The 23,706-nt window shown below is 40.9% G+C and overlaps 1 protein-coding gene and 1 long non-coding RNA gene across 5 annotated transcripts in view; one reads left to right on the forward strand and one right to left on the reverse strand.

Annotated features, from left to right (window-relative positions):
* Positions 1–5,856: 5,856 nt before the first annotated feature.
* LOC133474241 (semaphorin-4B-like) overlaps positions 5,857–23,706 on the reverse strand; it is an 89,534-nt gene continuing 71,684 nt past the window's right edge. For all 3 annotated transcript variants that reach the window (XM_061765727.1, XM_061765725.1, XM_061765726.1), the window contains 7 exons: positions 20,926–21,107; positions 18,967–19,117; positions 18,674–18,884; positions 17,382–17,497; positions 14,922–15,079; positions 13,015–13,106; positions 5,857–11,922 (listed from right to left, as the gene is read on the reverse strand). In XM_061765727.1, the coding sequence (XP_061621711.1) occupies positions 11,156–11,922; positions 13,015–13,106; positions 14,922–15,079; positions 17,382–17,497; positions 18,674–18,884; positions 18,967–19,117; positions 20,926–21,107 (1,677 nt within the window). In that variant the 3' untranslated portion in view covers positions 5,857–11,155. The remainder of the gene's footprint in view (positions 11,923–13,014; positions 13,107–14,921; positions 15,080–17,381; positions 17,498–18,673; positions 18,885–18,966; positions 19,118–20,925; positions 21,108–23,706) is intronic.
* Positions 11,542–17,912, forward strand: LOC133474242 (uncharacterized). 2 transcript variants are annotated; one of them, XR_009787426.1, is made up of 5 exons: positions 11,545–11,677; positions 13,003–13,146; positions 14,549–14,580; positions 14,895–14,974; positions 17,390–17,912. It is a non-coding gene; the product is annotated as an uncharacterized LOC133474242 (long non-coding RNA). The 2 variants fall into 2 exon arrangements; XR_009787425.1 differs by lacking the exon at positions 13,003–13,146 and having other exon boundaries at positions 11,542–11,677.

A 23,706-nucleotide genomic window follows, 5' to 3' on the forward strand; every position in this document is an offset into this window, starting at 1 on the left:
TTCTGACCCGAAATACCTCAGACAGGATGTTGCCAGGCTGCTCAGTACAATAAATGAAAACAATTGAAATCAGTTGTACCAAGCAGATGCTAGCAAATGGCATGTAACTGGGCTTAAAACATAGTGTCTAATGGCTAGCATGAAACCATGCTACAGGAAATTAAACTTACAGTGACAAAAGTCTCTGGCTGCTCAGAACAATATCAGCAATACAGTGAATTCAAAATCATTTACCAAGGAGATGCTAACAAGGAGCATGAAACTGCTAAAAGGCTATTGAATAGCATGAAAATGGCAGCCTTCACATTTGGCTGAAGATACCTTTTGGGACCGAGCTCTGCCGCAAATAGCGAAAATCCATGAGGAATTGATACGACTCCAACTAAAATGGTTTGTAGTTACCGAAAGATGCCACAAGATGTCGGCAAAGGACAACTTGTGTCTAAATGAAGCCTCTCAACTCACTCAAAATTGTTTCCTCAGGATCAGGATTCCACCAGATAGCACCAAAGCAATAAATAGTGTTACTGACAAAAAACACGCAGGATAGGTTAAACTAGGGGTCACCAACCTTTTTTATATTGAGAACTGTTGACTAATGCAAAGAGCTATCAGTTTGATGAGCACTGCTGTAATAAAAAAAAAAAAAATGCTCAAATTATTTGGGGGTAAATTATCTCATTGACATTGCACCGGCTAGCTTCTCCCCCAAAACAATATCTGTTCATTATGCGCTACGATATTGAACTTTGAATTATAATAGATATTATAATAGATATAAAAAAAAATATCATAAATTATTTATATATATATATATATATATATATATATATATATATATATATATATATATATATATATATATATATATATATATATATATATATATATATATATATATATATATATATATATATATATATATATATATATATATATATATATATATATATATATATATATATATATATATATAGAGGCGGCACGGTGGTCGACTGGTTAGAGCGTCAGCCTCACAGTTCTGAGGTGCGGGGTTCAATCCCCGTCCCCGCCTGTGTGGAGTTTGCATGTTCTCCCCGTGCCTGCGTGGGTTTTCTCCGGGCACTCCGGTTTCCTCCCACATCCCAAAAACATGCATTAATTGGAGACTCTAAATTCCCCCTAGGCATGACTGTGAGTGCGAATGGTTGTTTGTTTCTATGTGCCCTGCGATTGACTGGCAACCAGTTCAGGGTGTACCCCGCCTCCTGCCCGATGACAGCTGGGATAGGCTCCAGCACGCCCGCGACCCTAGTGAGGAGAAGCGGCTCAGAAAATGGATGGATATATGTTATTTTTAAATTAATGTAAGGTTAATTATAAAAATAGCAACAAAAAAAGATGTCGGTCATAGCTAAGAGGTGCTATTAAAAACGAAATAATATTAAAATAAATAGCACAAAATATTTTTCTCTGGTGAGCAAATTTTTTCCTGTGGTCCTTGGGGCCTCCCTGATGCGAATATGTACGGTACCCTCTAGAACTATGACATTTAGAGCCCCACACAACCAGTTGGCAGAAAAGACCACAGTTTATTCTAATCAAATATATTGCTAAATGCTAATAATAACTAGCATTTATATTGCACCTTTCAAGGATTTGGGTGTTTTGAGCCACGCACGCACACACACACACACACTGCTTGCTGTTAATGATTGACATGTTGCATAATTATTCTTGTACGTTATGCTGATAGGTTGCAATGTTCACAATTGAAAGTTAATAAACCACATGCCAAGCTCACTTCAGTCGAGATGCTCAGATGACATCCATTCAGTCACCATTTTGCTGCCATTTCCCACGTGAGCTGATGAGAGCCAAATGCACAATCAGCATTTTCCTTTGAAACCTGACACTCTTCTTAGGGCTTACTACAATTCCTCTCCAAAGCTCTATCTACTGGATTTCCTCATTCCCCCCCTTAAAAGCAACGCAAGACATTCAGCTTACAATAAGATAAAGAAACACTGTACTGTATAGAGCACAAAGCTCCGCCAAAGGCCATACTTCCATCCATTTAGGGTCAGTTTAGCTGGAGCCTATCCCAGCTGACTTTGGGTGAGAGATGGTGTACACCCTGCATGAATTTCCCCTCAGGCACGACAAAAACAAGTTGTTTTTTTTAGGAACTGGTTTAATGAAGCCATCCAATCTCCATCATACCGTGAAAACTACATACAAATAATAATACAATTAGGAACAGACAAACGCACAGGTAGCTAACAATTTCAATGGTGAAAATAATATACTAACGAATACCTCGTTGGCTGCTGCCGCAAAAGAGGGAATTGAAGTGTCCTGGAATCGGGAGGTGATTGTCTTTAATGTTTCACTCTTATCTTAACTTATAATGTTCTCTAAGTAGCCATCGGTCATCTTGTCGTGTTCAGGACGTGCCTCAGCCTTATACTTTCAGCCATCCATTTTCAGTACCGCTTATGCAAGGGAACCGAGGTCCCGTCAACAACTGACATCAAACAAGCAACAACACATGACACACCAATCACCCCAAAGTCACACAAACATATCAGTGTATAATTAGACACCATCATGCATTTACACCTTGGACTGGTCAACAGTCAATCGTAAGGAACGGTAAAGCATTCGCACTTACATTCACACCTATGGACAATTTAGGGTTTTAAACAAACATTTCTGGGAATGTGGGAGAAAGGCACAGTACACTGAAAAGGTCCTTTGAATTTACAAACACCAACTCCAATGAAGTTGTGTAAAATGTGTAAATAAAAACGGAATACAATGATTTGCAAATAATTTGCAAATATTACGATGAATACACTACAAAGACCAGCTATTTAATGTTCCAACTGACAAACTTTATTTTTTTGTTTTTTTTTGGCAAATTATTTACTCATTTGCGGCACGGTGGCCGACTGGTTAGAGCGTCAGCCTCACAGTTCTGAGGACCGGGGTTCAATCCCCGGCCCCGCCTGTGTGGAGTTTGCATGTTCTCCCCGTGCCTGCGTGGGTTTTCCCCGGGCACTCCGGTTTCCTCCCACATCCCAAAAACATGCATTAATTGGAGACTCTAAATTCCCCGTAGGTGTGACTGTGAGTGTGAATGGTTGTTTGTTTGTATGTGCCCTGCGATTGGCTGGCAACCAGTTCAGGGTGTACCCTGCCTCCTGCCCGATGACAGCTGGGATAGGCTCCAGCACGCCCGCAAGCCTAGTGAGGAGAAGCGGCTCAGAAAATGGATGGATGGATTATTTACTCATTTGAATTTGATGCCTGCAGCATGTTCCACAAAAGCTGGGACAGGGGCATGTTTACCACTGTGTTTCATCACCTTTCCTTTTAACAACACTCAATAAGTGTTTGGAAACTGAGGACACTAATTGTTGAAGCTTTGTAGGTGGAATTCTTTCCCATTCTTGCTTGATGTACAACTTCCAAAACTTGTATGTACCTTTCAGCATGAATGGTGCCTTCACAGATGCTGGCTTTTGAACTTAGCGCTAATAACGATCCCGATGGTCCTTTCCCTCTTTGACCCAGAAGACACGACGTCCATGATTTCCAAAAACAAGTTGAAATGTGGACTCGTCAGGTAACAGCACACTTCTCCACTTTGCATCACTCCATCTCAGATGAGCTTGGGCCCAGAGAAGCCTGCAGCGTTTCTGTATTTTGTTGATACACAGTATGGCTTTCGCTTTGCATGGTAAAGATTTAACTTGCATTTGTAGGTGTAGTGACGAACTGTGTTAACTGACAATGGTTTTCTGGAGTGTTCCTGAGCCCACGTGGCAATATCCTTTACACAATGATGCAGTTTTTGTATATACTGCTGCCTGGTCACTCCAAGGTCACTGCCAGTTAATGGTGTTTTTCAGCCTTGCCTCTTACGTGCAGAGATTTCTCCAGATTCTCGGGATCTTTTGATGATATTACGGACTGCAAATGATGAAATCCCCCAAATTCCTTGCAATTGTACGTTGAGAAACGTTGTTGTTAATCTGTTGGACTATTTGCTCATGCAGATGTTCACAAAGTGGTGAACCTCGCACCATCCTTTCGGGGATGTTCCTTTTTTATACCCAATCATGACACTCACCAGTTTCCAGTTAATTTGTTCACCTGTGGAATGTTCCAAACAGGTCTTTTTTGAGCATTTCTCAACTTTCCCCCGAGTTTTGTTGCCGCTGCCCAAGGTTCTTTGGAACATGCTGCAGGCATAAAATTAAAAACGAGAGAATATTTGAGGGAGAAAAAAAACCCCAAAAAACATACGCAATAACATTAATCAGTTTGAATATTAAATATCTTGTCTTTGTATTGAACTCAACTGAATATAGGTTCAAAGGTATTACATTATTATTATTATTACATTACATCAGTGTACCAATTATTCATGTGCAACTGAAAATTAAGTAATTTTTTTCAGTGTACCCGCAGAAAACCAATAAAAGCATAAGGAGGAAAACACAGGAAAATTTCAAATTTCAAAGGAAGCGAAATTGTTTCACAAGATGAACAAATGAGTTGCAATGTTTGGTATACAGTCATTACGCCTGCAAACCTGTACATATTCAATTAAGCCTGATCATAACGTGACCATTGGGATGTTGCTTTGCCAATGATAAGGACAAGACTGACCTGTTACGCAATATACATGCATTCTATCCGAGGAGCATGCATGTGGAAAAAAAAACAAGAGCTTTTCGTCTTCTGCTTCACGCTTGTTTGATGATGCCCAACGTCTTAAATATCACGCGTGACTGACTTGTATGATGGAGTGTGTGCTTTTCCATTCTGGACACATGCCTAAGAAGTAAATGCACCCCCCCACACACACATATACAATACAGTATAGCATATACTGTGTACACATATTAAGTATACCAATTATAATATTATAAATAAACATGCAAAATAATATGAACATTTTATTATGTAAATAATTTTACATTTTTATAATTTTTAGAATAAAATAATAATACAAAAATATATTTTAATAATATAAAAATGGGAAACTGAACGAGATATATTAGCACATCACCATGTAAAATAATATTAATTACTCGTTACTCATACTCCTTTATTAATAAAGTACAGTTTTTTTTTTTTTTTTTTTTTTAACCTGTCCTGTTCAGCTGCATGGCCTTGCAGAATGGTGGATCTGTATGCCTTTTTGTGCTGCCACATTTTTGCTGTGCAACACGGGCCTTTGAAGTACTCCCTCCGTTTATTTTTATTCTTATGTTTATTGAAAATGCAGCTGGACAGAAAAGGATTTTAGGGGACAGAACGGACAAGGGAAATGGGGGTGCGATCGACAGCAGAACAATAGTCAGACAGTCGAGATATTTGAGCACAACGTTACAACAGTCAAATCGTGTTCTTAATTGCTGATTATTATTCTCTCAACAGGTAGAATAATCATTTAAAAAAATACTAATTGTTACATTTATATTGTAAGAATATACAAAAAAAAAAAAGCCCAATAGTATGAGCAGCTTATCCACTAGTACAGTGCCGTGAAAAAGTATCGGTCCCCTTCTCAAATTCAGATAAAAAATTTTTTTTTTCGCAGTTTCCCCACTTTAAGATCATCAATAAATGTAAATATCAGACAAAGATTACACAAGTCCCAAGTAAACATAAAATGCAGTTTTTAAATGGTGACTTTATTTATTAAGGAAAAAAAACAACAACTATTCAAAGCGTCCTGGCCCTGTGTGTACCTGGCCACCCGCAGCAGTAACAACGGAAATCAAGCGTTTTCTATAGCTGGCAATGAGTCTTTCTATCTCTGTAGACACAAACACACGCACACACACAAACACACGAGTCTGTCAAAAACATTGATTTTATTCATTTATCTTAAAAACTTTAAAATAAAGTGCTTTTTATGTACATTATAACAAAAACAACAGTCACAATTCATCTCCATAATACAAAAAAAAATACAGTTCACAAGTATTTACACGACGAATAATTATAATAATAATAAAAAAGAAGGGAATCATGCAGGCAAGACCACATTTGTCTACTCTGTTTTTCAGTTAACTAAGTGGATAGCGTTTCGTTGGATGAGGCCGATAAGGAAAATTGAATGTTAGTTGTACTTGTATTGTGCTGGTATTTGTCATGGGACTGTTTTGGAGAAAAAAAAAAACAACTAAAAAATGAAATAATAATAAAGCAATGAGGGGGCCATTAAAGGAAAATGGCTTTACACATGTGGCTACATTCATGTCCAGTACAGTATGTTGCATCACCGAGGAGCTGCTCAAAACGAAGCATGCTTAACTGCGTTGGAACAAAATGCTCATCATTAATAAATATGCATGTCGACAATTAAGGCCAAATGGTAACTACTGTATACTGTACACGTCAGAGTTGGAGAAAGGCATGTGCGTGCAAAATAAGAAAGCATTTTAAGCAGCCCCCAGTCTTGTGGTTAGCGGCTAATGTAAGCAATGGTAGCATGACCCGTGTTGCGAATTGAAAATGTTTTGCTCGGCGGTACGACATGGCACGTGTCGAAAAAAAGGCAGAACGACAAAGGCATTTTATACTTTTATGTGGTTATCAAGCATATGAAAGCAGCATATTCTTCTTTTGATCAAGTAATCAAGTTCCCAGGGTCCTTAATTACATTTTCAGTAGTTCCTATGGGGAGGGGTGGGTGGGGGGGAATGTAAATCCAAACAATTTTTAGCTAAATTGTCTCATCTTGGAGTTACCAATTCTAACTAGCAGCATGTTTCGGCGCAGCTCATGTGTTATTAGGACTCCCACAAAGTTTTCAGGCAGGACACGCCCCGCTGCAATATAAACTGACTCCGAGACGAGCGCCGCTGCTCTATGATTGGATGCTGTATCCCGGTAGAATACGCTCCACTGCTTCCAGATGGGAAAAGAAGTATGTGATTTAAGTGTGGTGGGGTTAATATGTTTCCCACTAACCCTAACTCACCCTAATCCGAACCTTAACCCATCCTAAATCACCTTAATCCCCAACCCTCGCCCTAAATTTAACCATAACAAACTTCTTTGTTTTTATTTCGTACAAATGTGATACATGTTTGGGATGGTCACCTTGTTACTGTATATCTGCGTGGCCTGCCCTTCCCGCGACGCAGGAGCCAATCATGTTGCAGTGGGGCGTGTCCTGCCTAGAAACTGAGGAAATCCTAATAACGCACAGTTCACACATACTGTAGGCCACTTGACTTTAATACACACGTTTTAAACTGAAGTGTCAAGTTAAGTTATGCTTGGCACAATTTCAAGCATTGCTAAGCTAACTAGAGGCTAGTATTACCATATGGACTAATTGAGATTCTTGACTTTTAACAATTTCAGTTAAAAGTTAGTTAATGGCGTATACAGTATTTGCAAATTTGAGCGAATTTAGCAGTTAGCTTGACTAATTCTCGAAGTATGTCAAGGCCAAATTTACACATATTCAGCTTTAAAACACAAGTTTAAAAACTGTAGTGTCACCGTTTGTAGTGTATGGCTATGCTAGGATAACAAGCGTGAGGGACAAGTATTAGCATATGGACGCGATATCGGGATTGTAGACTTTCCAATACTCAATAAATTAATGTTGTAAATTTGCAGATTTCAACAAGCTTCACAAATGTAGCAAGCTTAGCTCGCTCTAAATGTAACAAAATCTATGTAGGCACGAGTTCAGGACCAATTCATAAATATGAATGTTTAAGAGACGATTAAAAGCTGTGTCACAGTTTTTACTATTGCTAAGCTACCTCGTGACTGGTATTAGCGCATGGCCCCATTATTATCAGGGGCGTTGCACTGAGGGGAAAAAGGGGACAGCTGTCCCAGGGCCATGAGCATTTTGGAGGGCCTCTGACTGCCCCCCCGATAAATTATTTTAGGAGGGGGCCCTCCATAAAGCTACTGTATGTGGGCCTAGAATCTGGTGCTACGCCCCAGATTGGGATTGTAGATTGGGATTTAAAAATTGATTTAAAAATGCACATTTTCAGATTTAAACACACTTAGCAGTTAGCACAAACACAGGTAGCTTGGATCACTCTAGCAGTAACCATATCAAACCACCAGCATGTTAAGGCCCAATTTACACAATTTTGGCACATTCTAAACTGAAGCGTCACCTTTTAAGTTATAAAGGCACCATTTCCAGAATTGCTAAGCTAACTAGTGGCTAGTATCGGCATATTTGTAATTGACGTAGCTGTTGTCCTCTTTTACTAAATGTACAGTATAACTAGATACTGCTTTGATATGCTTGATGCACAAACACAAGTGTGCTCATTAGCAGTATTACGTATGGAGGCAGCAAAATATGGGTGGCAAAAGGTTCAGTTCTATACAACACATCTTACACAAGGTCCCTTAAAAACTCACACACGCACACAATATTAAGCACAGATCGTCAATATAAAGCAAAAAAGAAACACAGACCACTTTTTGCGCGCTACGCTATGCAATTACACTGTCAGCTGGATGCGATGGAACAGAACCACTTGTCAGTCACTTAGTATTTGAAAGGTTTTATGCTGAAATAGATACGGAAAGTTCAGTAAAGTGGTGCTGTATATATTATGTGCCCTATTGTACATTGTTAGTAATATTGTTCTCTATGAGCTTCTAACATCTTTGGGAAACGTCTGCTTATTAAGTCTCAATAGTGTACACAGAATGTTCACAATGGTCCCAGCGTAATTTCTTGCTATTTTCTCAGTACAGTAGTTGCATTTTATGTGTAAATTGACAAACTGTGCAAACACCCTGATTTTTTTGTACTTTCATCGGACTCAAGTGATGATGGATGCGTGCTTGGAATGAAACATTTTGGGGGGGGAGAAATGTCCGACAGATGTCTTTTTAAAATATCCAATACATAGTTGTGCGTAAATTGTGTATAAATAAACATAATACTGATGTTTTTGGAAAAATATCCTTGGTTTGCATCTGACCGACTTCCTCTTTTCTGCCATATCTCCCTGTCCTTTCTTGGATGGCTGCTGCACCAAGTCGGTAGTTAGCGTTTGTACTGTCAGTGTCCCATAAATAGCATTTTTAAAATAAAATAAAGTAAAAACCATTTCATTAAAATAAAAATTTTCATATACATGCTCGATATGCCAGTCACACTTAACTATGACCTAATGCAGTGGGCTCCCGCACCACAACATCCGAGAAAGGTCCGGGAGAGGTGGCAGGAACAATGAGTCGAGATTTTTCATTGGGCTTGTTGTACCCCACGACTCCTGCCTAGCAACAGGTGACCACGACAATGTGATGTGACCAGGAAAAGACAATTCTGTTGTTTTCCACTGCTGTAGCTGCTAGCTAATATTCTATTTTAGGTTTGATATTTTTTTTTTTTGTGGGCTGCACAGTTGCGTACGTTGCTGTAGTAAGAGAAGCCGACAGTAAGAGTAGTGTAGTTATCCTGGTTTATACTGTATCTACCTAAGTGGTCTGCGATCCACCGTTTTCTTTTATTCATATAAAAACACCACTGAACACAGGATGATATTTTAATGCCTTTAGCAAAACCCTCTGTTTGCTCTTTGCAATGCTAAATCAAATGATGTGGAATTGGTCATCACAATACAATGGCAGTATTGCATTTTGATGAGTTCATTGTTGCTTCTTTTTCAGTTTATTATTTTTTAATTTTTTTTTTTTTGGCAGCGAGCACATGATGATTCGGTGCGACCCTGAAAATGTTTTTTCTTACTCCTTGGCTTTCTGTTAAGTAAAGTGGGGTATACGCATACCAATTTTTACACACGACAAGAAAATCCAAAAGTGTGTTCTACTCAAGATGACCAACACAGCACACATAACCATGTCTGTCATAGTGTCAAAACTGACCTGTGAGAGGCAGCATGGTGCTACAGGGTATCCAGACAGCCAAAAAACTCACTGCAACATAGTTCCTTGACACCAAAATGCCACCAGATGGTGCCAAAGCAATACTGATAGTTTTTCAGCAAAGAGCGGAGGATATGTTCCAAAACAAATTCGTAAATAGGCAAATTGGCGAATGCTGAACTGCAAATATGCGAGGGTTCGCTGTTGTCCACTACATAAAAAAAATGTAGAGGTGGGGAATGCGTGAATGAGTCTGAACACAGCCCATGTGTTAGTTAATCTGGTGCAAACTATTCTCGTCTCCTTGTCATTTATTTTTTTGGGGTGAATGATTTGAATGACACGTTCTACAAACAAGCAAGACAACCAGTTTCTCCTTTGTTTGTGTTGAGCAACAGCGCCAGCTTCAGCGAGCTTGCTGATTGGCTAGCATTCTCTTCCATGTCACAATCACAGTGTCCGTGTATCAGCCCATCTTGGTGTTGACCACACGATAGACAATTGTGTAAAATCGTAAATACTGAACAGGCTTAACATTACGATTGTTGGTTTCCAAGCAGATTGGACATGGAAAAAATAATTCTCAACACCTGACACCCCTGGTTAATTGCTCAGGATAATCGTTTAGAGACAACCGACAATTAGGCCTTTGGCGACTTCGATCAAGGGAGGAAAAATGCTCAAATTCAGCCTGATTATAGGTATGCGTGTACCCCGCTTAATGCTCCCATATTTCCTAATCATCGTAGTACCTGCATGATTCAGCGTAGACGCTTGCCGTCCGACGGTCCACGGTGCGTTCACTGGTATGTGCGAATAAACAGACTTTTTCTTTTCTTTTCCGGACATACATTCAGGAGGTACGAGTTTGCGCGTTTAGTGGCCTTTTCGTTGCCTCTTTGATCTGTTAAGCTGTTATACAGTCTCATCGTCCTTTATCTGTTCATCATCGTCCACACAGACATAGTAAGAACGCATCAGTTTTTCGTCCTCGTTGAACCTGAACTTGGTGGCTTTTGTACGGCCAGGGCAGTAGACGTCTAAGGACAATTGACTTGAAGACATAAATACTGCGAGACCGTCTTCTGTCTTGCATTGCCACACTAGGCACGCATTTCGTATGCAATTAGTGGCCATGAGGAAATTGACTAAACTATTGGAGAGCAGCTGTCAAGTCCTCGACCCTGCTGGAGCTGCTTTTGCCATCCCACGCAGCTTGAAAGCAAAAAAAAAAAAGAGCAACACAAAAATATGTCAGCGTCTCGTCTCACACAATGGAGTCTTTAATTTCCGAGCCTAACCGCACTCTGGGCCGGGGGCAAGTGGGCGAGTACTCCACGTGGCTTTCTTTGATGTTGAGTGGCCGCCCATCGGACGCGTCGGAGAAGCTCTTGCTCTCTGGCGAGGACTCCCTGGTTGGCGTGCTGCAGATGTAGTTGTCGTTGAGTGTCTGGTAGCCCTTGTGGTCCGACGTGGACACAGGGATGGTGTTGCCGTTGAGCGGCAGGCTCTCTGTGGGCTTGCCGGCCATCCTGGGCTTCTTCTGCTGCATGCTGGCACACTCACCCTGCTTGAGCATCGACTTCATGTGGTCGCGGTTGCGGTAGATGACGAACAAGGAGAAGACAACGAGGGAGAAGGCGAGCAGGGCGCACACCACGATGAGCTCGTTCCAGTAGGTCTTGGTGTGGATCTGCTCCGAGCGAGACTCGCCTGGAAGGATCATGACCTCCTCGCGCTTCACGTGTGGCGTGCGTGAGTGGCTCACCGCGGTCGTGGTGCTCTCAAGGTGAGGTTCCGCTCTCACGCAGTAGTTGGCCAGCAGCTGGCGGAAACTCTCCTCCTCCGACCAGCACTCGTAGGTCTCCGTCTTGTCGGCTTGCGCCACCACCACCAGGCTGCCCTCGGGGGTGGTGTAGAGGAACTGGCTGGCGCTGTAGCGCCACTTCCTCTGGGCCAGGTTGGAGCGCAGCTTGCAGGGCAAGACCCGTAATGTGTTGGTAGGGATTGTGATAAGATGGCAACGGGATCCACCTTTCCCAAGAATGAACAAGAAACATTAAATGTGTGTCATACAGTAAATAAATGAAAAAATGCTTTTTTTTTTAAAAAAGGGGTGGGGAACTGAACAATTTTAGGGCCTTGAGCACATTTAATCCAGCCCACCATGCAATTCTAAAAACTAATCCAACTTTTAAAATATACAGTATGTGACCCGCCAGCACGAAAATGATCGGAAGTCACATGGATGTGTTTTTATCTGAGCCCATAAAACATTGACTGTGAAAAAGAGTGTTTCAGATGTGATTCATACACCAGAAAAATAAGTAAAAAAAAAAAAAAAAAAAAAAAAAATCAATTGCCAGTTGGAACTGATGTGAATTTCTTACCTTAATGCCTAAAAAAAAATGCTTTAATTGTGAGGGTACAGCGAAATCCCCATGAGAAATGTTCGACGACGACAACGAAAAATCAACGACACTAATCAGCGCAAAACAAGGAAAACCACATCATATGGTTTCTGGTATCAACAGAAAGGTTGGGGTTCTCTGCAGCAACAGATTTACTACAATCTCTACATCATTGGTAAGCATATAGCTCAAAACACATCCATGCGACTTCCAATTGATTTTGTGCTGGAGGGTGACATATTTCCTCGATAGTTGTCATAGGCTGGGCAACTGTTCAATGTAGACGAGCCTCTTTTTAAAATGTTATTTATTATTATTTTATTTTTTTACAATATAGCGTACACAATCTTGGCCAGAGTTTTCGCTTGCATCATAACAACATCCTGTTTTGGCCGTTTTATTTCGATGACAGAAGTCTTTCTGTCCGAAAGCGAAAGTGCACTTTTGGGCGAAGATTTTCTGTCTGAAAATGTGGTGCATCATAGTCATTGTTAACAGAAGTTAATGAATATTTGCTCATGAGTATTGCTATATTGTCTGGCTACATGTGTTGCTTCACCATTTGTGTTCAAATATCCATTGCTTAAAAGGTTATAATACCATATTGGGGTTCTGTAAAATGCTGAACAGTCAACTTGTTTGCTTCATTGTGTAAGCCACAAGATCCAAGTGCCTTTTGATTTGAAAAATGTCACTCTTTAAGAATCATACTCACGGGCAGCTGCTGGTCGGACAGCTCTCGGGCCGAAGAGCGTCTTGTTACAAATGGCCGATGTATCAGCCTCCTCCACATCTTGCTGCCAGTGGCTGAGACAGAACACAACAAACCAAAACACCCACAGCTGCAGTTAAGTGACATGTTGTGTGCACATGCTCATTCATCTACAGTCTTTCATTAAAGGCGTGATCACACTGCCAGTGCAGCGTGACAAAGGGGAACAATCTTCTTTTTAACAGCATCTTGCGCTAGCTCACAACATGACTGTTGGCCTGTTTTTTCATTTGTTTTGGTACACAGTGCGGAACAGTAGAACTGCTTAAGTTGTACATTAGAGCAGTGGGTCTCAACCTTTTTGGGGTCCTGGACTCCAGTAAATTTTTGATCGACCCTGAGGCCCCACTGAACCTTGCAAGTTAATGAGTTTTCTTGCAACACTTTCCTGCAGATGTGTCACAATAAAAGCATGATTAAGAAATAAATGGTGTATGCCAACTGAAACGCTACGGAGCTCATAATTTGAAAAGAATGCAGCTCATGTTAAGTTTGTATTAACAGCTTCATGCAAAACCTTTAACATTGCAAATGGGGGCGAGAGCTCTTATTAAAATGCAATGAATAACAATTGTGAAACATGGGATTAGAGGGAAAAATAATGTTACCCTCTGTTGTTTAGGTAAATAAAGGTATGAGTCACGTTGGAGTAAAATAATCCAATCTCTATAAATGTCATAGGATCTTTTCAAAAGATATTTTATTTTCACGGACCCCTTGGAATTACACCACAGACCACTCGAGGTCCACGAACCCCTGGTTGAGAAACACTGTAATAGAGTATGTTATTCGAACCCCCCAAAAATGTGCCTTTTAAAACCTCAGAAGTCACACCGCCGTCATGTCAATGTCAGGTCGGCCACCATCAAATCGTTAACGCTCCGTGCTTTGCTTTTTTATTTTTTTTGTTGGCTTTTTTTGCGACAAGAAGCAGCCTCAACAAGGGATGCTGATGTAAGTGGACTAAGGTTCAAAGCACTGTGGATCCATCCATTCATTTTCTTTACCGCCTCTCTTCACTAGGGTCGCGGGCTGCTGGAGCCTATCCCAGCTATCATCGGGCAGGAGGCGGGGTACACCCTGAACTGGTTGCCAGCCAATCGCAGGGCACATACAAACAAACAACCATTCGCACCTAATTACCGACGGGCAATTTAGAGTTGTCAATTAACCTACCATGCATGTTTTTGTGATGTGGGAGGAAACCGGAGCGCCCGGAGAAAACCCACGCAGGCACGGGGAGAACATGCAAACTCCACACAGGCGGGACCGGGGATTGAACCCCACTCCTCAGAAATGTGAGGCAGACGCTCTAACAAGTCGTCCACTGTGCCGCCTGGATGGATGGATGTAAAATCTAATTTTTTTTGGTGTAATAGAGAAGTCTCAAAGGCACATTATAGTGATATTGACTCCACTTGTATTATTTGTATTTATTAAATAGTAGTTAACTTTTTTCTTTTCTTTGTTTTGACAGTTAAATGAAGATGCTAAGAATCAATGTTAAGGGTCAGTACACAGTTTTATTATACAGCTGTTATACATCTTATTTTTACACATGTATGACCCTTAAAAATGTTTAAATGTTACTTAAAACATTGCCTATGCTGTTAAATAATGTTTTGTTATGGCCACAGTTTGAATTTCCATTATTTTCTATGGGAAATGTTTCAAAATCTGAACAAATTCTAGGTTGAACAGTATCTTGGAATGCGTTCCATTCGACCTATGCAGTTCCACTGTATTATGGTGCTGTATTTTATTTAAGACACACTGCACATCTTTGTTTAACAATTTGGAGTGATGGAAAAACTGATTTGCAGTTCCAATTGCGGCTCTTGCAGCCCTACCTGTCGGGCGGTGCCATCCTGACGTCCCGACACAACCGTCCGGTCCAGGCACAGTAAGGGTCTCTAGACAGGACACACTCTCCACAGCTTTGGTAGTTGGAGCAGTTAGCCACGGGGACCTCCACAAGGCCAGAGTAGGATGACACAAACAGCAGGCCCTGTAAATGGGAAGGACAAAACATGCATGGTAATATTCATCAGAACAATCCGGCCTCTAGTATTTTCATGCAAAATCACACACACAAAAAAAAACTTCATCTATAGTCCTCATTAGGGTCACGGGTAAGCTGGAGCCTATCCCAGCTGACTTTGGTGGAGAGGCGGGGTACACCCTGGACTGGTTGCCAGCCAAGCAGGGCACATACAGACAAACAACCATTCACCATTCATTCAGGGCAATTTAGAGCAGTGGTGTAAAACAAATTTTCGTCACGGGCTACATCGTAGTTATCGTTTCCCTCAGAGGGCCGTTATGACTGTGAACCCATATAAATGTATGATCGCTGCATATTATTACTAGACTTTACACCGATTTGATCGGGCTGATCGGTATCGGCGATATTTAGCAGTTTATGCTGATCGGCTTTAATGTCATAATTCGCCGATCCGATCAATGCTCCGCAAAAGACATTTACTCCGCGTCGCCGCGTGCACAGTATATTTGAATCCAAAAGCTAGTTTATTTTTAGCCTTGTCGCATGTGTTTTGATGTAGTACTGTAAATATCTGACGGCCAATGAAGTTATTTAAAAAAAAACAAAAAAAAAAAACGACAGGCAACACGTAATGCCCGGCCAGATCAGACTACAAGACAAATTTGCTCTTTCACGATTGCACTGTCAGACTACTGCAATAAAATCTTGTATTCCGATACCACCGCATCCCGTTTTTTATGATCATTGGGCTTTATCTTGTCAACTCAAATGCGACCGGATACACTCGTTACCGTGGCGACGACAACAAGAGTGGACCTTTATGGAGCCAAGGAACATATTTTATAATTGAAAAATCTCACGGCACACCAACCAACAAAAATGTCACAAAAAGTGGATACATTAATGACTGTATTTACTTCCTGCCATCTAATAGAAGAACATTCATTTGTTCTGTCTGTCACTATGACTCACTGGCATAAATAGAGGAACAAAGATACATTACTTATTGTAAATATAATTTTTGGAGCAATTAAATACACAAGTATATACAGTAAATGAACAGGTCATTTAAATGGACACATTCCTCCATCTTGTGATCAGATCAGTGATCGGTTATCGTTTTTTTAAACTCGCTGATCGGTGATCGGCCACAAAAATCCGGATCGTGTAAAGCCTAATTATTACATATACACAACAAATTGATTCATAACTAGTTTCGAAATCAGTAAAAAAAAAAATATATATTATTATTTTAAAAGGGGGATTGGCAAAAAAAAACCCAACCTCAGTCTTTTTAAAAGCAAAGACAATTGGCAATTTTGGCATTTTAGCAAGAAACATGAAGTCCATGCACATGATTTGCGTTGGCGGGTCACATAAAATTATGTGGCGGGGCCAGACCTGGCCCCCGGGCCTTGAGTTTGACTCCGGTGATTTAGAGCCTTCAATACATGCATGAGCAAAAATTTCATAACCAATGTATTTTTTAAAATTGTATTTCTTTGGTAGCATCAATTTATTTGAGAGTTTTGATACTGATATTTTCATCTCAATCTCATTAAGAAGTTTTGAACTGAACTAATAATTTTCATGATTTTTGATTTTACTCTCTTTTAGTATTCTTTAGAAAACCCACGCAAAAACAGCCAGAACATGCAAACTCCATGTAGGAAGGCCCGAACCGAGATTCAAACCTAGAACCTCAGAACTGCAAGGCACCTGTGCAAACTACTATCAGCCGCGCTGCCTCACGCCGAAGCAATTACATAATTAAAAACAATTTAAGTAAACAGCGCACAAAATCTGTCCAGATGGTCCCTTGCTTGGCGCCAGTGGGGTAGTTAAATTGGGGGTGACCAGGCATACACGCAGTACCGTCCTCAACTCATTTTTACCAGCTTTGAAGTGCACGCCACGAGTCTATATTAAGGCTGTCTTTCCCAGCAGTATATTAAACAAACATCACTGAATCATCTTGTTTGTATTTCATCGGCCAGAATACATGGGAAAGTAGCTTGGACTTTATTAGAATGACATAATCTTTCGATAAGAGTCCATTTTGGCCCCTGGGAGAGGCCATTATGTCATAAAGAAGGGAAGGTAATGAAATTGAGCTGCGGCTAAAACACCAGCAAGGATCATAAACTCTGCTCCAGATGGCCAAATAACTCTTAAGAAAATGGGCAAAATGGCCCCAGAGGGGAGGGATGTCTTTAGGCAGCTAAGACAATTTAGCTCTTGTGCTGTTTTTTTTTTTTCTTATTAAATGAATTATAATCTAAGAAGCTCTGTCAAATGTATTTACCCTCTGAGGGTCCAGTTCGATGTGCTGCACGGGCTGCGGGACGGGAAACAGAACCATCTCCTCGATGATGTGCATCTTGTCGTTGGCGTTGACGGCTTTGTGTAGCTTTCCGTCATCTGGGCACAACGGCAAAAAAAGTTCAATGGGTTGCATGTCATCTCATTGCACCGGACTATCGTTCTATTAGTCATTTCAAACTGCTATATTTGCTAGAGGACTCTGCATCTTTTTGCACAATTGTCAAAAGAAAAGAAAAAAAGCACCGGCATTACCACATTACTGGTAACCTTTTATTGCTCAGTGACAGTGTTTTTTATGTCTTTATGTCTCAAAAGTATTCTCCGTCAGTTGACTGTCTGGTGTCGTACTAGAGCGGCTCCAACTACCGGAGACAAATTCCTTGTGTGTTTTTGAAATACTTGGCAAATAAAGATGATTCTGATTCTGATGTTTGAGACCCACCCACTCTATGCTAAACTGTGCACTGGAGGTACCCTTAAGAGGGGCACATTTTGGAAACAAACAGTTGGGTCTGTGGAGTGTCTGCCCACCCATCTAGCATGACTGTACGTAGTACAACAGCCCCCCCCCCCCCCCCCCCAAGACAATTGTGAGCTTTCAAAGTCGTCCAGACTGCTGCTGGCCTATGGGGGCTGGCTAGCTCACCTTTTGTCTTTATTAGCATATTTGGTAGAAGTAATTGAAAGTAATCAAGTTACATTTCTTGTATATTATGATACTTATATTACATCAATGACTACATTTTTGAAAAGGGTAACTAATAACTGCATCGATATACATTTTTAAGTAACCCTCCCAATCCTCGCGACATACACATAGTGTATGTAGTGTATGAACTGCTGTCACCACGGGTAAAAATGCTTTTATTGTCATTATGAGCGCTTACTTTTTCCCCACACTCGGAGCTTTGCTTCCACAAGTACGAGCGAGAAGCATGACAACATGGCATTTTGCAGGGTTCCGCCCTCGGTCACTATGGTAACAAAAGTTGGACTTGCCATCGTCTCAGCAGTACAGTTATATGGGATGAGGGCTGCATGGCTCGCTTACTTGAGACGGGGCTGGCCCCTAAAACTGGCTGATTTCGTCAAGACAAGATATAGTGTGTAAAGAGTGCTAGGATTCTTGATTCTCACAAATGTTATTAAGACACCGTTTAAAACAGTTTGGAATTATGAAAAAACAAAACAAAAAACACCTCCTTTGAGCAACACAACACTGCATGACATGCTTTGGACAAACACTGATCTGGCTTGTGTTTTTTGTGCTACCTGTTCCAATGAAGAGCACATCATAGGCCCTCTCCATGCCCTGGATCTTGTGGACAGCAATCTGCGTGTAGCGCACGCTGCGTTTGAGCAACAAAGGAGCGCTGCGGATTACACTGTCCATCAGGAAATGGTCCTTAACGAAGTTGAGCACCTTGTCGGGCATGTGCAAGGACGACTGGATTCCCATTTGCCTGGCGTGGTTGGTCACACACTGTGTGGGCACGCAATAATTAAATATACAGTACGCTCATCCAAATAAAGAGTACAGTATATGCTTTTGTAATGCAACTCACAGCTCCGGGTCGTGGTTCAGGTGCAGGGTGATTGTACGTGTACCACTGCTGGGTCTCCCTGTTGACCTGCCTGTAGCGTCCATTGAAGGCCCGTTCCACCTGTGCCATGGTGAAGGCACACACTGCAGAGCTGCCTGACGCTCCTTTGTACCTGTCAACAAAGTCACGAACTTACATAGAGTTGTGAATGAATGTCATTGAATCGTGTCATTGTATATGCCATGATACATTACAAGTGGTCAGCTGTCAGTGCTTCTGTGTTATGGTAGAGACCTGTCTGGCAGTCAAAAATACTGTAGGTTTTAAGATTTGTCCCTCCATTCTGCAACCTACTACCTCCTAATGATGAATAAACTAAACGTGTGTAGTTTAGTTATGTACTGTATTTTAGATTTAATATTTGTAATCAATGAATTGGCAATATTAAACATATTTGAATATTATGTTTTAGATTTTGTACAATGTTACGATATTTTGGGCTGGCAAATTGTATTTAATTTTAATTTCATTTGTTTTTTGTCAATGTCTTTGTCTCCTAAGTGTTCTGTAAATTGACTGTATGTTGTACTAGAGCGGCTCCAACTACCGGAGACAAATTCCTTGTGTGTTTTGGACATACTTGGCAAATAAAGATGATTCTGATTCTGAATCACTTTGGCGGCACGGTGTACGACTGGTTAGAGCGTCAGCCTCACAGTTCTGAGGACCCGGGTTCAATCCCCGGCCCCGTGCCTGTATGGGTTTTCTCCGGGCACTCCGGTTTCCTCCCACATCCCAAAAACATGCATGAATTGGAGACTCTAAATTGCCCGTAGGTGTGAATGTGAGTGCGAATGGTTGTTTGTATGTGCCCTGCAAACTGCTGGCAACCAGTTCAGGGTGTACCCCGCCTACTGCCCGATGACAGCTGGGATAGGCTCCAGCACGCCCGCGACCCTAGTGAGGAGAAGCGGCTCAGAAAATGGATGGATGGATGGATGGATGTAATCACTTTTGAAATTATATTTGTAATTAAAAATGGAATGCAATTTTCAATTAAATTTTAATTCAACTTGAAATTTAAGTTTAAGTAATTATTTTATTGAATGTTCAGTTAACATTTTAAGTTAAATTGAATTACATTTGTTTTGCTTATTCCATCCATCCATTTTCGGCACCGCTTATCCTCACTAGGGTCACGGGCGTGCTGGCACCCGTTTCAGGTAACTCTGGGCGAGAGGCAGGGTACACCCGTGACTGATCGCCAACCAGTCGCAGGGCACATATAAACAAACAAGCATTCGCACTCACATTCACACCTACGGGCAATTTAGAGCTTTCAATTAACCTACCATGCATGTATTTGGGAGGAAACCCACGCAGGCACGGGGAGAACATGCAAACGCCACACAGGTGAGGCCGGATTTGAACTTGTGTCCTCAGAACTGTGAGGTAGATGTGCTAACCAGTCGTCCACCGTGCCGCCATTTTGTTCATTATTATTTTTAATTTACCCATGAATTTTTATTTTTATTTCTCAATTTTCAAACATGTTTTAGGTTATAGAGAAAAAGAAAATATCATTAAAGCAGAAATATAACTGCTAACAATAAACTTGGTGGTGCAAAGAATGAATTTTAGCTCTGAATATGTTGCAACAATGATAAGGATTTAAAGATTCATTTGATTGCCAATAAATTATTTTTTAGCAAAACTAATCAAGAGATATTGACTGTTATAGGTGTCCATACTGTAAAGATGTCTGAGGAGGTTAAAAAAAAACACAATAAACAATCTCTTACATTGCCATATTTCAAAATTATAAATCCCCTGATTATCAGTTACATGGCATTTATCCACTTCCCCTTCCTATACAGTGTACTGTATAAGAAATATGTATGAGTATATATGTACTGCATGTATGTTTTCAAACCAGCCAACGAGAGGATACCGTCTTCACCATGTCGCTGTGTCACTTACCACTGTGACGTGAAGACGCCATAGAAGACAGTGCTCTCCCAGCTGTCTCCCATGGGTTTCAGGACAAACATGTCCTGGATGATGTTGAAAGGGAAGCCATCATCTGGCAGGGAACACAGGAGCTGGGCCTTCAGGAAGGTGGTCCACTTCTTCTGCAGGACACGCTCGCCACCTCTGTCGCCCTGGAAACAAACGGCAACTTTTACGCTTCCACGGAAACAGTTTGGGGAATGCCCTTTTCTGTCCCTAGTCCACAAAGCTGAGTATTTAAAGCCATGAGTTTGGCATGGAAGAACCAGATGAATTCATCCCAGCAGTGTTTGATGCAACACAGCTTATCCAAGCATGCCTTGCTTGGCGCACTGGGGGCTTTCAAGCTGGAACATGAATGTGGTCTATCACAGATGCATTTCCTTCCTTGTCCTTTAAAGGCTCCTGCTGGGTTCTACTGTGCAAGTTGCACAGACAGATGACACTAGTCACAGAAGATCCAAATAAAATCAAGTACTTTGGTCACAAACATCTGCATGATAAACCAGCTGAGAGTCCTATAAAAGCAATAGAAGTAGCAACCGAACTATATATAACAGTGCTACACAATGCTTAAAAGCACGGGTTTCAAACTTCCTTTCATCTGAGGCCACATCGTAGTTATGGTTGCCCTCAGGGGGCAAGTCATAAGAACAAAACAACATGAATGTCATTCACAATGAATCATAAACAGCTTGAATCTTTTCTTTTTATACAAGTGCAACAGTAACAGTTTGAGGAGTCCAAATTAGTAGGCTGTAAAAACATTAGTAATTACAATTTGTATTGCTTTGGATCCACTCGAAGAGCCCAGGAGAAGCTGTTTAAAGTTGCGCTTACTTACTCACAGACTAGGCATGTGGCCTAAATAAGTCTCCTTTAAATGAATTAAATTACAAACATGAACAATATCTCCACTTGCTTACAGTTGCCTCTTGAAGGAGAGGACGTAGCACAAGATTAAACTAAGTAGGAAATTAATTACAGCTTTTGGGTTCACGCCTCACACCTTCCCCTGAGATTTAACAGAGACGGGAAGAATCTCCACATAAACACTGGTACCCTGGTAATTATCAGCGAGCCTGTAAACACACGGTGAAGCGATCCAACAGCCAGGTGGCACATGTGCAGGAGCAACAAAAAACACCCAAATCTGATGATGAGTTGCAGCAGTGTCAGGGCCTCAAAAATCCTGAACTCCCTTATGAGAGCGCAGGGGAGGGAAGAACACGTGAGAGGTGGAACAATCCCTCCCACTGTGAGCTCTTAAACATGAACAATCATCTCGCTGCGTGCTGAGGTGAAGCCTGGTGGGACTGCTGCAGGCCTGTGAGCCAATTAGGCTGGACGACAGTAGACTTTGCACGTACAATAACGAGGAGCACGCATTCCTGTTCTTGTTAAGAATACCCGTGCTATACTTTTGCATGAGGGCGATTCCCCACAGACAATAGTCGGACTGTGAAAAGAAAAAAAAAAATAAAAAGTCTCTTGCATCAATGTTTCACATTGTTTACCAACATCTTTACATAGAATAGAGAAGATAACAATGAAAAACTACACTCGTCAGAAGAAATGATGGAGATATTGGTGTTTCGGATGAATATTAAGGATGAACCTACAGTAAAATGCCCTACAGTATATAACATTTACATGTGAACTTAAATTGACCTACTTTAAACTTTCTAAAGCACTTCTCCAACTGTTCCAAGTTTAACTAATTCTTGCGCAACTTGCTGTTTTCTAACAAGGAGCTGAACGGCAAAATTCACGACACGTGTTCATGAATGGACCAATACATTTCCAAGGACGTCAACCTCTATGGCTTTTCTAGCAGTCAGCAAGAGTAGATGTACAAAATGTCACACTAAGTAAGAGAGCATTGATGTCAGTACGTATTGGATGAAGTAAAGACAGACTGTACAGTCTTCTTGCACATTAATCATAGATAATTGAATTAGGGGAATAGAGAAATATTTTTTTTCCCACTCCAACGAAAAGCAGATTTTCTCCAATTAATGGGGGGAAAAAAACTTATTAACTCCTAAATATTTTATAAAAAAGCAACACGAACTAAGAGTAGGTTAGGCAGTAAGTTGCAAGTTTCATTTTTTTTCCCCCTCAGCTATTAACAATAGATTGCAAAACAAAATGACACACTTCCACAAAGCTCATGATGTGCTCAAAGCAGTAACGTCATTGCTTACATTGACATTTGCACAAATTTGTTTAGCCACCCGATTGTCTTGAGCGCATTAGTCAGACTCGGAAAATTAGACCTTTATTGTTAATCAACAGCGCATAACATAATGCTCATTATCCAAGGGTGTTGGCACTTGGTTTATTTAAAAAAAACAAAAACAAAAATCTATTCCCGACTGGGTTTTGACTCATTGCCAAAAGAAAAATAACATAGCGGTCAGATGTTAAAAATGTCATAAACCATGTTTGCACTGGTCATTTTAGATTGATAGTGTTGACAGTAACGATAATTACTTCACATTAAAAGACAGCACAGTACGGAAGTGGTTTGCACGTCTGCCTCACAGTTAAGAGGTTTTGAGTTCTAATCTAAGCACAGTTCCCATGTTCACCCTGTGCTTGTGTGGGTTTTCTATGGGTACTCACACTTCCTCCTGCCCACATTCCAAAAACAAGCAAGTTAAGTTCATAGATGGCTCAGAATTGTCCATAGGTGTGAATGTGAGTGTGAATTTTTTTTTTTGTCAATGTGTCCCCTGCGATTGGCCG

The sequence above is a fragment of the Phyllopteryx taeniolatus genome, chromosome 2, assembly GCF_024500385.1.
Source record: "Phyllopteryx taeniolatus isolate TA_2022b chromosome 2, UOR_Ptae_1.2, whole genome shotgun sequence".
NCBI classification, from domain to species: domain Eukaryota; kingdom Metazoa; phylum Chordata; class Actinopteri; order Syngnathiformes; family Syngnathidae; genus Phyllopteryx; species Phyllopteryx taeniolatus.